This window comes from Camarhynchus parvulus, chromosome Z (genome assembly GCF_901933205.1).
Source record: "Camarhynchus parvulus chromosome Z, STF_HiC, whole genome shotgun sequence".
Taxonomy (NCBI): Eukaryota; Metazoa; Chordata; class Aves; order Passeriformes; family Thraupidae; genus Camarhynchus; species Camarhynchus parvulus.
The window spans coordinates 48,846,286-48,860,862 of record NC_044601.1 but is presented as its reverse complement, the minus strand read 5'-3'; the positions used below and the strand labels follow the sequence as shown (position 1 = coordinate 48,860,862).

Here is a 14,577-nt window from a genome sequence, read left to right as displayed (position 1 = left end):
AATCTCTAATTTTGATACGTTTAATTGCATAAGGGGCAGAAAATCTGGTATCATAAGCAGAGCAAATATAAAGTATCCTTTTTCTGCAAAAGAGATATATTTTGAAAGTGCAAATACAATGTTTTGTCATTGCTGTTCCATGTGATTTTTCTGGGTGAAAAAGTTAATTACTTGTGCCCTTTATTTCTGGTTTTCCCCAAGTATTTCCCTTATGTGTGAAGAGCAGCTGCAGAGCTCAGCTCTGCAGGTCTGAGGGTGGGCATTGTGGGCACAGTACTGCTTTTACGAAACTCCATGATTCAGTTCTGCTGAGCTTAAAGCTTAGTTCCAGTGAACTTTCCTCTTCTCTCTTGGTCTCCTCCAGCTGATGATTGTGGACATGTTAAGGTAGAGCAAGGCTTGTATTTTGCTAGTGCTAATCAGTCCTTGAAGAAAGAACAAATGTATTTTGACTTTTTTTGCCCCTTCCATCCTGTGCAAAATTACCAACAAAAACTCTTGCAATCAAAGCCTGAATGTAAGCGACTCTCTTCTGCTGAAGGCAAGCTTCATCATTTTATCATCTAGTTACTGATTTCAACAAAAGTCAGCGGGAGCTTCTTAATTGTATAATACAAAACATGATTTGCATCTGGGGAAAGGAAGGCATCCAGATTCTTGTGGACATAATGGTCTTAAGCAACCATCTTGTCAAGAAGTTCATACTGGCCCACTGTGTGCTGTAGTATTTTTTTTTCTTTTGCTTTTTAATAGTAGGCAAAATCCTTTGTGGGTATGCCCACATAAAAAGCACTTCTTTGCATTTGATGAAAGAACCTACAGATTCAAACAGAACTTAGAGAAATCACTGGCTTTAGTTAAACCATAGATTTAGGGTTTTCCTGTTCTGGTTATGCGTACAATTGATTATATTTGTTCAGGTGAACACTTGTACCAGTAGCTGGGATTTATGTCTTGTACAACTTTTTTTTCCTTTTTAATCTCCTTTTCCCTTCATATGATAACACTTTTAAACTTTGTTGATGGGAATATTCATGTGAACTTGACAGCTGTAATCTGTTGAGTGTTGGTGTTTCAAACACTTTGCAGTCCATGCATTTTCTCCATTAGTCATGTGGTGATGTACTTTGCCAAGGGGTGAAGTAAACTGTAGGACAGCAGGTCAGAATTAAGCATAGATTTTCTAACACTGTGTTAGATGAAATGATTTTGTGTACTTGGAGGTGGAGAGTTCATTCAGAGTTTTCACACTTTTTTCTTGAAGATATATGGTTATTTTTTTATTTTTTTAAATTGAGCTGACAGTGCAACATAGCGGGCAACAATCTCTTAAATAACATTTTTCTACTATGTTTTAATGTGAATAATTTGAAATAAGGAAAGATCACACCACTAGAAAATGAATACAGAGATTTACAGAGTTAATGTTGGCAACAGTCAAATCGCTCTTTTCAGAAAGGCTTGTGCTTCTCATTGAAAGAGGTTTTTCACCTTTTACTATTTATGGTAGCTGCTCTTAAATAAGCCATGCTGCATTGTTGTCATAAGGCAGTAGCGTTGATGTGTTCTGCCACTGCTGCTTTTCATGGAGAAAACATGAGATCCAGCAGAGATAATATGCATAGTTTGTATAATTCTTAAATACATTCCTGCTTCTCATTTGGGCAGGAGGTTACTGATTTGGTAGGGCTTTTTTGTGATGATTTGGTATGTCCTTAAAGCATTGAGTATTTTGGACTCCATTGGAGTAAACTAGGCATGCCTCATTTTCTCTGTTGATGGATTTTATTCCCATAAATGGTATGTTTGTAGCACTTCTGATTTACTTATTTATTTACTAACTTTCTTTTTATTTTTTTCCCCTACGCATGTCAGTTTGGTTATTTTTTCTCTTTCTAACAAAGAATGATGATACTCAAAACTACTTCGAGTTTAGGTTGCTACTTCTTTTCAGGTTCTTGCTACTTTCTCTGAATAAACTGTTGTAGTTCTTTGTCTTCTGTAAAAAAACTACAAAAAAACCTGTTGTAATTGTTTTTCTTTGTTTTCTGTTAATTTATTTAAAAATTTAGTTTGAGTGTTATTGTATTGTATCTCTAAACAATATTTAACAAGGTAAACAAAGTTCTTTTGTTTACAAAATGTTATTATCAATCCTGCAATTGAAGAGTCTTCAGACTATAGTGTATTTCATAGGAATGTCCTTACTGTTAACTCGTGGAATCCTTCTGAAATGTTTCATCTTCCATATGGATCAGTGTTTTTAATGCTATATGAGACTTTCTTGAATACTATGCAAAACAAAACACATTTAAGTGCTGTTTACTTAGTTTAGTCTAGTTTATTATAAATCTTAATGTTGTATCTGGTTCATCTGTAGAAAAACAGATTATTCAAATTGCTCTTGTACATGCTAAAGTGATGGCTTTCTTTTTGTTATATGGTTTTTATATATAGCCAGTTTGGCATTCTTTTTGATCCAGTTAATTTGCATTTAAATTGATAATTTGCCTATCACCTGAATATTGCTTTTACATCACATCTCAGAACACAGAACTGACACCAAGATATGTTTCTCCTTTGAAGGATGCAGTCAGCAGTGCCTGTAACAAAAGCAGGGAAAGTTAACTAAGGAGATAAAAATTAATTGCATAGAACACACAATATTGAATTAGATGAAATGTGGCTTTTTCTGGCCAAGTTGGAGCTTAAGTGCCTCTTCACTTCTACAGTATATTCCCATTACAATCTGTGGTGGTGTTGCTAATTTGCAACTTGAAGTTTGGGGATGTGAGTGGAATAAGTTATCATGCAGAATAACATCTTTAAATTTTGAAATGCACAATTAAGAATGTGCAGGATTAAGAATTAAGAAGCATTGTGTTTTGTCTCAAGGAGTGTTTTGCTGAATGGAGCCTTCCTTGAGTAGTGATAACTACCTTCCTGAGCTTGCCAGTGCAGAAGTGGCAATTTTTGTTCATGGAAATGCTTGTGAAGGGATGATCTGTGATTCAGTTGGTGAGAGTGCACAATAAGCAAGCGAAAACCCTGGTAAACTGGTGGCTGCGTCTGAATGACTGGAAAGAGTCTGTAAGCCTTCAGCTAAAAGGCAGAACATCAGACTTCACTGTAAGGCATGGATGCTGCCAGGTTCCTTGGCAGCAAGTATGGAAAAGGAAAGATAGTGATCTTGACTTACATTGTCATTGAAGAAGGTATTGGTACAGTTTTCCTGAGAAAAGTGGATATAGAATTGCATCTTCGACAAGTCTAGAACTCAGACTGCTGAGAAGGAGGTAATGCAAACACAAATTCATCTGAAAGGAAGAACAGTTTTATAGTTACATCTATTTTGAGAGAAATCAGATTGCAGTGAAAACACCTTAACTGACAAAGAAAGATCTCAATGTATTTTCAGCATCTTTTTGAAAATTGGTTAATCCTGTGTTCAACTGCCATTTTTAGGGTAAATGGCCACTCCTCAAATTCCACCCTCATGTTAATAGAACACTATTTCTGAGGCAAAGGCTTACTATTCCTGGAACCAGAAAACACTTTAAGTTGTCATAGAAACAAAGGACGGCTTTGCCAGAGAAACAAACTCAAGAGCTGAAGATGCACATTTGGTGTGAGACACTACCACTTGTCATTTGTTGTGGTTGATCTGTCTCCACACAGACGTCGCTGCTCTGTGATCCAAAAGAACCAAATGCTGGCAAAGATAGAAGCAATAAAATAAAAAGCATAACCTGCCACTGCCTTGCTTAGAAGGTATTTAGAATGGATTAGTGCAATGCTTTGATATATTATTATAAAGAGGTCAAGATTAGTTTGTAAAAAGCTCTTGCACAGTGTAATACCTTTCTCTGATAGATTGAAACAATACTTTACTTTGTCACTTGCGCTGTTTTATATTCTTATTGCCACATCCAAATGCAAGATCTGCTGTCATCCCCCAGCTTATCTTCAACAAAAACATAGTAATTACTTACGAAGAAATCCTTCAAATTCGTTCCTCAAAACACTAAGTCTTGCTGTCATTGATGATGATAAGAAGGTGAATTGTGTGCCATTGCTGATTTTTTTCCTTCCTGCTGTTACTAATGCAGTGATAATGTTACAATTTTAAGCTGTTAAGATCTAACACAGGTTACCTGAAAGTTATCAGATGTTTAAAATTTATGATGGATGGGTAGAGCAACAGTGTTAAAAAAAAAACGACTCCTTTTATTAATCTTGTTATCCTTAACACCTCACCAACTGAAGAATGCATAACTGAAATTTGTTTTGAAAAGGTGCACTTTTCCAGACTACTTTTATGAGCAGCTCGAAACTCTGAAAGATGTTTTGAATATTTGAAGATTGTTGTTGAAAGATGAAGCAGATTTACTGTGATTGCAAAATCAACCTTGTATTAACAATATGAGCTGTGTCTTTGGTAGTTTATGAATGTTGCAACTTTTTACTGGTTGTTTAAAATTGAACCAGTAACAAGCAGTAAGTTAATGACATTTTTTTCTCCCTTGCATGTAGGGAACAAAATTCAATACTTTAAATTTTCTCTAACTTTCTGGTAATCTTTACAAGGAATGTGAAGAAGTTAGTGTTTTCTAAGTCTAACCTCTTCTGTTCAGATCTATTTATGTTGTTTTTTTTTTTTTTTCTAAAGGTAGTAGGATGGAGGCTTTGACCCAAAATGTGTTTTATTTGTTCAGTGTGATCTGTTTATAAGGCTGAATATCTGCACTGTGGTGAGGATACTGAACTTGTGCATACTGAGGTACTTTAGAGGTGTGTAGGACCAGGGGAAGAATCATAATTATTGAAATAATCAAAAAGCATTATTCTTGTCAAAACATGTTATTGATAGTAAAATACACAGAGTAGAGAGTTGGAACTGATTGACAGCTGCAATTACATTCAGTATACCTGGTTCTTAATGCTACATCACAGCAATTTGGCACAGCTTGCACAGATCTCTTAAACTGGAGGCAAGGTTTATTATATTTTGTGACAATAGTTTTTGAGACACACAGGGCCTCAAGGGCAAGAGTCTCTGGTCCATTAAATCTGCTTTATGTTATTGCAGTGGAATGAAACAGCCCTAAAACCAGCCAAACTTGAACTGGCCAGAGGAAGATTCCATGTAGGGCAAGGGCAGAAGAGCACAGTGGGATCATCTGGGGCAGAGCTGGTGACTGAGAACCATGCAGAGTTGTAGCAAAGGCATCTTATTCTCTTTTTAATGCCCCAGGTGCTTGCCTAAGTATGTGATCCGAAGGTCCTGACCCTGCTAAGTTTTACCTTCAGCAGTCTGCATGCTTTGGATGCTGAGCAGTGGAACTGGGGCAGACAGGTCTTCTGGGTCTTCTGCTGAGGCTTTCAGAAATTAAACACTGATGTACCACAAAACTGAAGTTGATGCAAGTCATTTGGAGCTTAACTGAGATCTGAACTGGAGCCTTGCAAGGCTGAAGAACTGAGTGACTTTTGGTTTGGTATCATTCGTCCCTCTTTAAAGTGGCTGTGACAAACGTAAAAGTGTCGTCTTTAACTTTTTAGTACAAATAATGTTTTGTATACCTAGGAAATAAATGATTTCTCTAATCTAAACTATAAGCTAGACCTAAGTCCCATGTAAAGTGTGTTTATGCTTTTCTCACCTATTTTGCATTGAGCCAGTTGTGGAGCTGTGCTGTACTATTGCAAAGCTAGCATCATGTTGGTGAGCGTTCTCAGGAGGCAGAAAGTCTGTAGTGACACAGCCAATAATCTGTTAATTCCTTCAGGCTGTGGAAAAATCTTTGGGGTGGATGAGTCCTAAGTGACACCAAAAAATCATGTAGGAGCGGTAATTATTTAGTGTGATCTGAGAGTGAAAAACATGCTTCAGTTAACTACATTTTAGTTTACTTTTTTTTTCTTGGACGTACTCCAGCTGGAGAAGCATGAGAGAAGTGACCTTTCATTTTAACATCATGGTTGTAATAGGTAGGAAAAATGAGGATAGAAATATTATCCAGGAAGGATATTTGTTTTATTTCAGTACTTCTTGTGTTTATGTGTATATTGTTTTAAAATCCAGCCTTAGAAATGCAACATTTTGTAAATTGTCTTGTATGAATTATGTACAAGTGGTTTTGCTTTATTTTTTCTGTTATACAGGGGGTGGTCTTGGTAGTTTTAGCATCTTTAGCAGTGAGCCATTATTCTTTTGGAGCTTCATTTGATAGTCAAAAGTAGTGCTTCATCATGGCATGCATGAGAATGTGCCAAGACACTAATGTCACTTCAGGTGTCTACAGAAGCCAGTGTCTCTTATTTGCACTGCTGTAATAATGATAAACTACAACCAAAACATTCCAATTGAATAACACAAACAAAAAAAACCCACACAGCTTTGTAGGAAACAAATTTAAAGTACATGTTGCAACTCAAACCCCTGTACAACTCTTGCTCGTACCATTTGGCAGCTTTCCCACAAGCATTGTCTATTACAGTATGACAGTGCCTACCATTACAAGTTACATGTTAGAAATAGAACACAATGACATTGTAAATATTAAAGAAAAAACACAAAGGGAAGTACGTGGGTTCTAACGTGCGGTAACATTTTGTTCATGATGAATGTGACATTTTAAATTGAGGGGAATTACTCAGCTTCATAATGCAATATTGTATGCAGGTGTAACTATTCTTTTGTACATAAGCGCATGTTATGCTAAAAGATGTTGTTTTAAAATGCAAATTCTGAACAGTTGCTGGAACTTCCTAGGAAGTACGAGAATTTGATACCGAGGCCCCTAATCCTGCTCTCCGATGCCTTTGCATTACGATGTCTAATTGCATTGTTTCACACTATTTTTTCCTTCCTCATTCAGTGAACAGGATGGGCGGTACTCAGGAATTGACCTGCTACTTGATATTTTAGTCCTTATCATTCAGTTAGCAGCCCAGGCTTTATTTACTGCACACCATTTAAAACTCTCTAAAGAATACATAATTATTCATTCCTTTATGGCCTTTTATCTAAGGTGCCTGGCTGAACTATTTTTGTCCATTTGATTGTATTCTCATATGTGTTTTCTGGTCAATACCTATAGCTTTATCAAACCACAGAAGTTGAACCGTTCTCATTGTCCTGATTAGGGCAAATCTGGGAGAAAACCTCCAAAAGGGGTTCCTCTAGAAAGCACACTTAAGTGGGCCCTCCACCAGCTGGTTTGGGAAGATGATTTCCTTCGAGAAAAGTGGAAAAAGCCTGTTTATTTACCAGGCAAAGCATTCAGCAGCACAAAAATTGAATAATATTAAAAAATAAAACCTCTTGCCAATCTGAAGAGATACAAACTCGGAAAACCTCCTTTGTGGGTTGTAGCTCAGCTCACTCAGTCTCTTTTCAGTCCCTCTGGTGCTGGAAATGCCGCAGCCCCAGCTTGGCCCAGTGGGCCACAGGTGCTCTTCTGCGTATTCAGCCCAGAGAAGGTTTAAACGGTTCCAAGAAGAAGAAAAACCACAGTCCAGGGAACTTGTCTGCCTCAGCTAGCTAAGAACTAATGAAAAGCAAAGGAAAGCTCTGTCCTGCTGTCTGTCCATGCGCAGACAGCAGAGTCTGAGAGCAGAATGTGGAAGAGTGAGTGCAGTGTCTAAAAACAAACAGATGAATGGGGATACGATTCAGCATCATAAGGTCACCCCAGGACACGCATATGCAAGCTTATCTTTCAACAAGGATGATGTCCTTCAACTTCAAATGTATCTTGACTGTGTATCCTCTAGGTCAGACAAGTTGTCCTTGTATTTGAATGCAGTTGATTCTCTCTGCTGGGCATGATTGCAAAGATAATGCTTAACTAATGTAGCATTCAGGTTCATGTGAGAAATAAAAAAAAAAGATGGTAATTGAACAATGGAACAGATTGCCTGGAGAGGTTGTGGGTGTCCATCTTTGCAAAATGTTCAAAATGATGTTCAAAATCCAACTGGGTGTAGTTATGAGTAATTTGTTGCAATTGCCTCTGCTGTGAGTAGGTTGAACCAGAGGATCTCCAGAGATGCCTTCCAGCCTCAGCTATTCTATGATTTATGCAATAGATGATAATATATACTTGTGGTATATATATTTTGCTTGTTTCTGATAAGCAAAACTTTATAGATCTTGTGTCTTTCTTCTACACTAAAATAACAGAAAAATGATTGTTTTGCAGTTTCTATTTGACTAGCAGGCTATCTTGTCTATCCCATAAAAAGTTGTTTAACTGTTAAACTGTAGTTTGACTGACTGTTTAACTGTTCTCAGCAAAAGCTGTAGAAAATTTTGTTGTTATGCTAGTACTTTGCAGAAGACTGTAATAAATTGTAATTATTTATTGTGGACCAAATTATTATGTCCTTAATCTTTCTTGGATTTAAGAATATAGTGTAGAAAGCTTGGTGGCAATGGTCACCTGTTCAGCTTGTTATGCTGTTATTAACAACTTTTGAGTATTGGAAAGAACTTAGTTTATCTTTGTCAGTGACTCTTGCAAATTTTAGTAGTGTCGCCAGCACATCATAGCTGACTGTAAGGCTTTTCCATAAGATCTGTCTATTGCTTGAAATACTTTATTATTGCTGCTACAGAAAGGTACAGACTTTTCCAAATGCTAATGTTAATATTTCAAATAAGAAAGGAATGTGTTACATGTAACATCTTTTAGTGTCCCAATATACCACTTTTGTCTCTCTGCTACTGATGGGATGAGAGGATTGTGGTACTTGTCTCAAAAAGACCACCTCAAATGAAAATATTTTATTGTTAATACAGTGTAACTTTTTTCTGTTGCAGAAAGAGTTGAGCCTTCCAAGAAGAGGAAGTTTGTAAGTATATGAAGTTTTTTGCTGTTGTGCTTAGATTGTAGTATGTATTTTTGACAGTTTTAGAATAGACCAGTTTTCTTTTCAGGGCAGTTAAAATGATGGTTAAATATGGCAGTTGTTCTGCCTGAGAATACATACAAAGAAATGAAAATTGTAAATGAAAACCTGTGGGTTATGCAGTCACCATTTTTATGCTGATCTTTTAGAGAAGCTATTGGGATTTTAGAGAAGCTATATGAGGGATTAACAAAGGGATGCAAAGTTTTTAAGTTCAGGGTTTTGTTTTCTATTAAAGATTTTCCTTGTTAAAAATCAAGGAAGAAACATGTTTTCTTTGTGAATGATATAAAAGAAACTTGTCATGCTTATGGAACTCCTTGAACAGTCCTGGATGAGAAGGTAGGAAAAAAGAATAGATGAGTTTTACTAAATATGTAGGATTGTTAAGCTACTATTTTGATTATGGAAAGACTATATATTCTTGTATAAATTGTTACTTAGTTATAATAATATGCACTCAGATGCTGAGTTCATTTGTGCTTTGCTTAGATTTCTATACCTTGGCTTTGATTCTCCGGTGGTTTTGAGCCGGTTGTTTTTAAAACTTGTATTTTTTATTTGCATCTGTTTAATTTCTTATTCTGTATTAGTAACTTGTTGAGAATTATTGGGATAAGAACGTCACAAAATGTCTTAAGAAGCAAACTCTGTTCACTTACTGCTTTCTTTCAAAAATAATACTATAAGATGATCTGTAGATTATTGGCGACAATTTTGAGTAAAACCTTGTGCCCTTGCACAAGAGGCCAGTTACTTTGTTTCAACTTGATAGTGCTGTGTAGGTTTTAGCGATAGCAGGTGAGATATGTGAATAACTGAAACTGTAACTGCTGGGAAAATGCAGTGAAGTGCTTTGTTGTTCTGACTCAAAGAGCATACCAGAAGTCTGTACTTAATAGGATATCTGCTGTGTTGGAAAAGACTCTTGTTTTAGGTTTGGATGCATGAGAAGTCTTATGGTGTACAGTAAGCAAACCCATTATGTAAGAAAAATCAAGAAAATAGAAAACTAATTTCGTGACAAGTATTTAATTATTTAAATATTTCAGTGACAGAGAGAAAAACAGTTAAAGAAAATGATTTTTGGTGCATTCTTTTGGTGTCCTTTGTGCTTTTTATTAACTTGAAACTGTTGTGTGCGTACAAGACTGCCTCTGTTTAACTCTGTTAAAGTTAATGGCTAAACTGCTGTTCACTTCAGCCAGAGCAAAAAGTGGCTCTTGGAACTTGACCTTGCTTATTCTTGCTAGGATGTTTGACATTAAATGTTATTAGTTTGTTTACTCCAAATCTGAAAAATGACTGGATCTCAATCACCTCAGTAGCATTCACATACATACTGGTTTAGCTGATCACTGAGATACTAGTGTGCTTTTTGTGATGTTGCTGAGGCTTTATTAAAGTGTAGTAGAGAACAGCATCTTGTCAGCATAATCATATCCAGTTATTGAAGTGCTTAGGTTTCTGCAGATGGTTGTAGTGGGTTGACCCTGGCTTGGTGCCTGGCATGCACCAGAGCTTCTCTGTAACTCCCTTCTGCAACCAGACAGAAGCAACAAAATGCAGTGAAGGGTTCATGTGTAAAGTAAGGTAAGGACGGGGAGAGATCACTCACCAAATACTGTCACAGGCCAAACAGACTTGAATTTGGAATAGTGGTTGAATTTATTACTAAAAGAAGGCTCTGCCTTTCCCCTCTCAGTGGCACAGAGAGACAGTGAATGCAGGTTATGGACAGTTCATCACATTGTTTCTGCTGCTGCTCAGGGAGAGGAGTTCTTCCTCTGCTCTAGTCTGGGGTCTCCTCCATGGGAGATAGTTCTCCATGAACTTCTTCAGTGTGAGTCCATCCCATAAGCAACAATTCTGCATGAACTGCTCCCATGTGGGTCTCTTTCCACAAGGTGCTGTCCTTCAGTGTGGGTCGCCCATAGGGTCACAAGTCCTACCAGGACCCTGCTCCAGCATGGGCTCCTCTCTCCATTGGTCTGGAGGTCCCTGTCAGGACCTTGCTCCAGCCCAGGCCTCCCACAGGTTCACAGCCTTGTCTCATGCATCCACCTGCTCTGGCCTGGGTCTCCTCCAGGGAATGCAGGTGGATCTCTGCATCCTCTGGGACCTCCATGGCTGCAAGGCCACAGCTGCCTCACCACGGTTTCACCATGGCTGCAGGGGAGCCTCAGCTCTGGTGCTTAAAGCACCTCCTGTCCCTCCTTCACCAACCTTGATGTCAGCAGGGCTGTGCCTCTCACATATCTTTCTTGTAAGCAGGGTGACCCCAACATCTGGGAATGACTGGCATCTGACTACATTGATTCAGAAGGCTGAACAATTGCTTTATTAAACTATATTATATTACATTATACTATACTATACTATACTATACTATACTATACTATACTATACTATACTATACTATACTATACTGTACTGTACTGTACTATACTATACTATACGATACCATACTATACTATACTATGCTATGCTATGCTGTGCTGTGTTATGCTATGCTATGCTATACTATACTATACTATACTATACTATACAAAAGATACATACTAAAGAAAAATTTGTGACTGTCTCCCGACAGTCAGAACATAGCTTTGAGTGATTGGTTAACTAACATAAACAACCATCACCAGAATCCAATTACCAAATCCCTTCAGGTAAACAGTCTTCCTAACACATCCACATGCGCAAAAACAAATGGAGCAAAGAATAGAGATAAGAATTGTTTTCTCTTTCTCTGAGGTTCCTCACTGCGATTTGCAGGAAATAGCCTTGGGAAGTTATTCCTGCCTGCTCTCTATGAAGAGAGCTGCGGCTACATATTGTCGCTCTGCTCTTCTCTGGCTGCAATTACACCTGTGCAATAACTTTTTTCCTTCTTAAATCTGTTACCACAGAACTGTTAACATAATTTCATTGGCCCAGCCTTGGTGAGCGGCAGGTCTGTCTTGGAGTTGCCTGGCATTGGATCTGCCAGACACAGAGAAAGCTTCTAGCAGCTTCTCCCAGTGTAGCCACCTTCTAGCTCCCCTACTACTAAAACCTGGCCATGCCAACCCAAACAATGGTATTTTAAAATTACCTTAATGGTGCTTAATTAAAAGGGCTCACCCTCCTGAGGTTAGCCGTAGCTGTGGGGTTATGTGCATGGGCCATGTTGACTGCTGCATTTGTATATTATATAAATGTTGACATGAAGATTGAATTTCAAAATGTGAAAAGTCCTATGTTTTCCTTCTCGTAGACATCTAGAGGTCCTGAACAGTTCCAGGCAGGGACATCTCACACTGTCTTTTGGTGCTTCAGGCCCAGTGTCATGCCAAGGACGCAGCTTTAAACAGGACAGGGAGAGCTATTTCAGGGGTGAGCAGTCTTAGCATAGTTGGCTAAACTGAGATAAAGAGTTGTGGTTGGCTGAGAAGTGAGCTTCTCCATGCTTGGAGCACCCCCTGGCTGTGTTGGCTCAGCTCTTTCTCTGGACACAGACAGAATTGATCCAGGTTGCAACTCGCTTCATGCAGTTTCTTCAGCATGTTAAATTTCCCAGCTGCACAAATGCTTCTTTCTGGCAGCAGAGTGTGGTGGCTTGGAGGCAGGATGAATGGATGGGAGCTTTCTCTCAGGCTGACTCCAGCAACAAAAAGACTATATATAAGCTTAGCCTGGTTGTAAATCTGCATGGCTATTAGTATCTCACTTTGCAAGTCCATTGGAAAACTGAATAGGAGTATACTTTTGCACACTGCTACAATAGGGATAGGTTATTTATATCTTGATGGAATATTTTTATTGATTTTTTTATTTTCACCTAACACTTCCAGCCCTAACCCTAGCTCAGTTGGTTAGATCATGGTGCTAATAACACCAAGGTTGTGGGTTTGATCCCTGTATGGGCTGTTCACTTAAGAGTTGACGTGATGATCCTTGTGGGTCCCTTCTAGCTCAGACTATTCTATGATTCTGAAATATCAAGGAAGATACTTATGCTTAATGTTAAGCCACACTCAGAAATAGAGATCTAATTTGATCAGAATTAAGTGTTGCTGTTTGTGAAGCACACAGATCCTCTTATGAACCAGGGAATGCCTGATGGCATTTACACATCCCTATCCAAGGTTGTACACATGTACACACACAAAAATAGGTGAGCATAAATTTACCAGTAAAAAGGTACTATAAAGCTTTAAAATACCCTCAACATAGTATACATAATTTTTCACTGAAAAGGGACATGATGAATTACATTAAAACAGATCATTCCTTTTTCTATGTGATAAATGATAAAAAAGGATGTAAGTGGATAAAATCCATAGATTGTGTGTATCAGGGTGGGATCTAGGGGTGACCTAGTGTGAGTGCAATAATTGTGTAATTAATGATTTTCTGGCATTGGCAAAAGTGATTGATGTATATAAGCATTTTAAATCAGCATTGGCTGTGCCTTCTTGTTCATTTTGTGAACAGAAGTTGTATTCTCAGCGAGTAGAATTATTTGTCTTTGATTTTGTTTCAGTAAAGTTTCAAAACTGTATCACATACACAAAAAGAACAAATGACCATATAACCACCTGTTTTATTCTGCTGCCTGAGGAAGTTCTTACGCGTTGAGAAAACTGGCAGAAGAACGTCATGTGGGTAATCACTGCTAGTCAGCACAGCTTGAATTTCTAATACTAAACCTTGAAAACCTGTCATACTGAGGCAGCTTCTTGTTCACTGTTTTTTTTCCCCAGTGTCATTAATTTCAGGAAGTTCAGTTTTCTTCCGTTAAGGAATGTCAGAAATTTGTTTAAAAAAAAAGTTAATCACAAAAGGAGTTGCAATGTCCTGATGAATTCCATGACCTAGGCTGCTGTATGCTGTATTGATGAATTCATTTTAATTTGGCAATGATTCTACAAAGTTTTGAATAATTTCTTAATCTACAGAGGGATCTTCCTGAGGCTGTGCAATTCCTAGTGTGCACACACTTACTTAGGGTCTGTAGGACTGGAGTCTTGGTGGGGCTCTGGCCGGAGTACATGATGGCTTGATGAACCTGTGCTTAAGGAATTGTAATGAGAGGCTGTGTTTTGTTTATCTTTTTTTTTCTCTTTTTTTCCTTATTTTTTTTATTTTTTGTTTGTTTTGTTTGTTTGTTTGTTTTTGATGGGGGTTAAAGGTGAGGTATTGACTACAAATAAATGTTTGCTTTTACCTTAAGAAAAGAAGCGCTCAGGTTTTTCTGGACAATATATTTTTTCCTGTCTTGCTAGTAGTATCACCTGTAGTCTAAGTATCTGCCCTCAGAAGAAAAGAGGCAGTTGCTGAACATCAGGGATCTGCTTGCATTGCATCTTCAGTTAGGCATTCTGCCATTACAGATTTTCCCCTTGAAATTTTCAATATTACTGCCATTCCATTATGTAAAGTATAGGCTGACTTTCTATGGATGTCATGAATAGCAATCATGAAATCCCAGTGAACCACTCCTGTTTTGTCTCAGAGGAGGAAGGAAGTATTTTTTCCCCTGTCTCTTTCTTGTGAAATACAGACTTGAGCATATTTTACTACTGTCAGTATTCTAAACCTGTACTGTTGCTTATCGTAAAGGACATTAGAGTATTTGTTACCTACAGTTATGTGTCTATAGACAGACTTGAAAGTTTT

At 37.7% G+C, this 14,577-nt stretch overlaps 1 protein-coding gene across 7 annotated transcripts in view; it reads left to right on the top strand.

Moving 5' to 3' along the window:
- MAST4 (microtubule associated serine/threonine kinase family member 4) overlaps positions 1 to 14,577 on the top strand; it is a 276,947-nt gene that overhangs the window by 124,665 nt on the left and 137,705 nt on the right. For all 7 annotated transcript variants that reach the window (XM_030968186.1, XM_030968185.1, XM_030968184.1 and 4 more), the window contains one exon: positions 8,828 to 8,859. In XM_030968186.1, the coding sequence (XP_030824046.1) occupies positions 8,828 to 8,859 (32 nt within the window). The remainder of the gene's footprint in view (positions 1 to 8,827; positions 8,860 to 14,577) is intronic.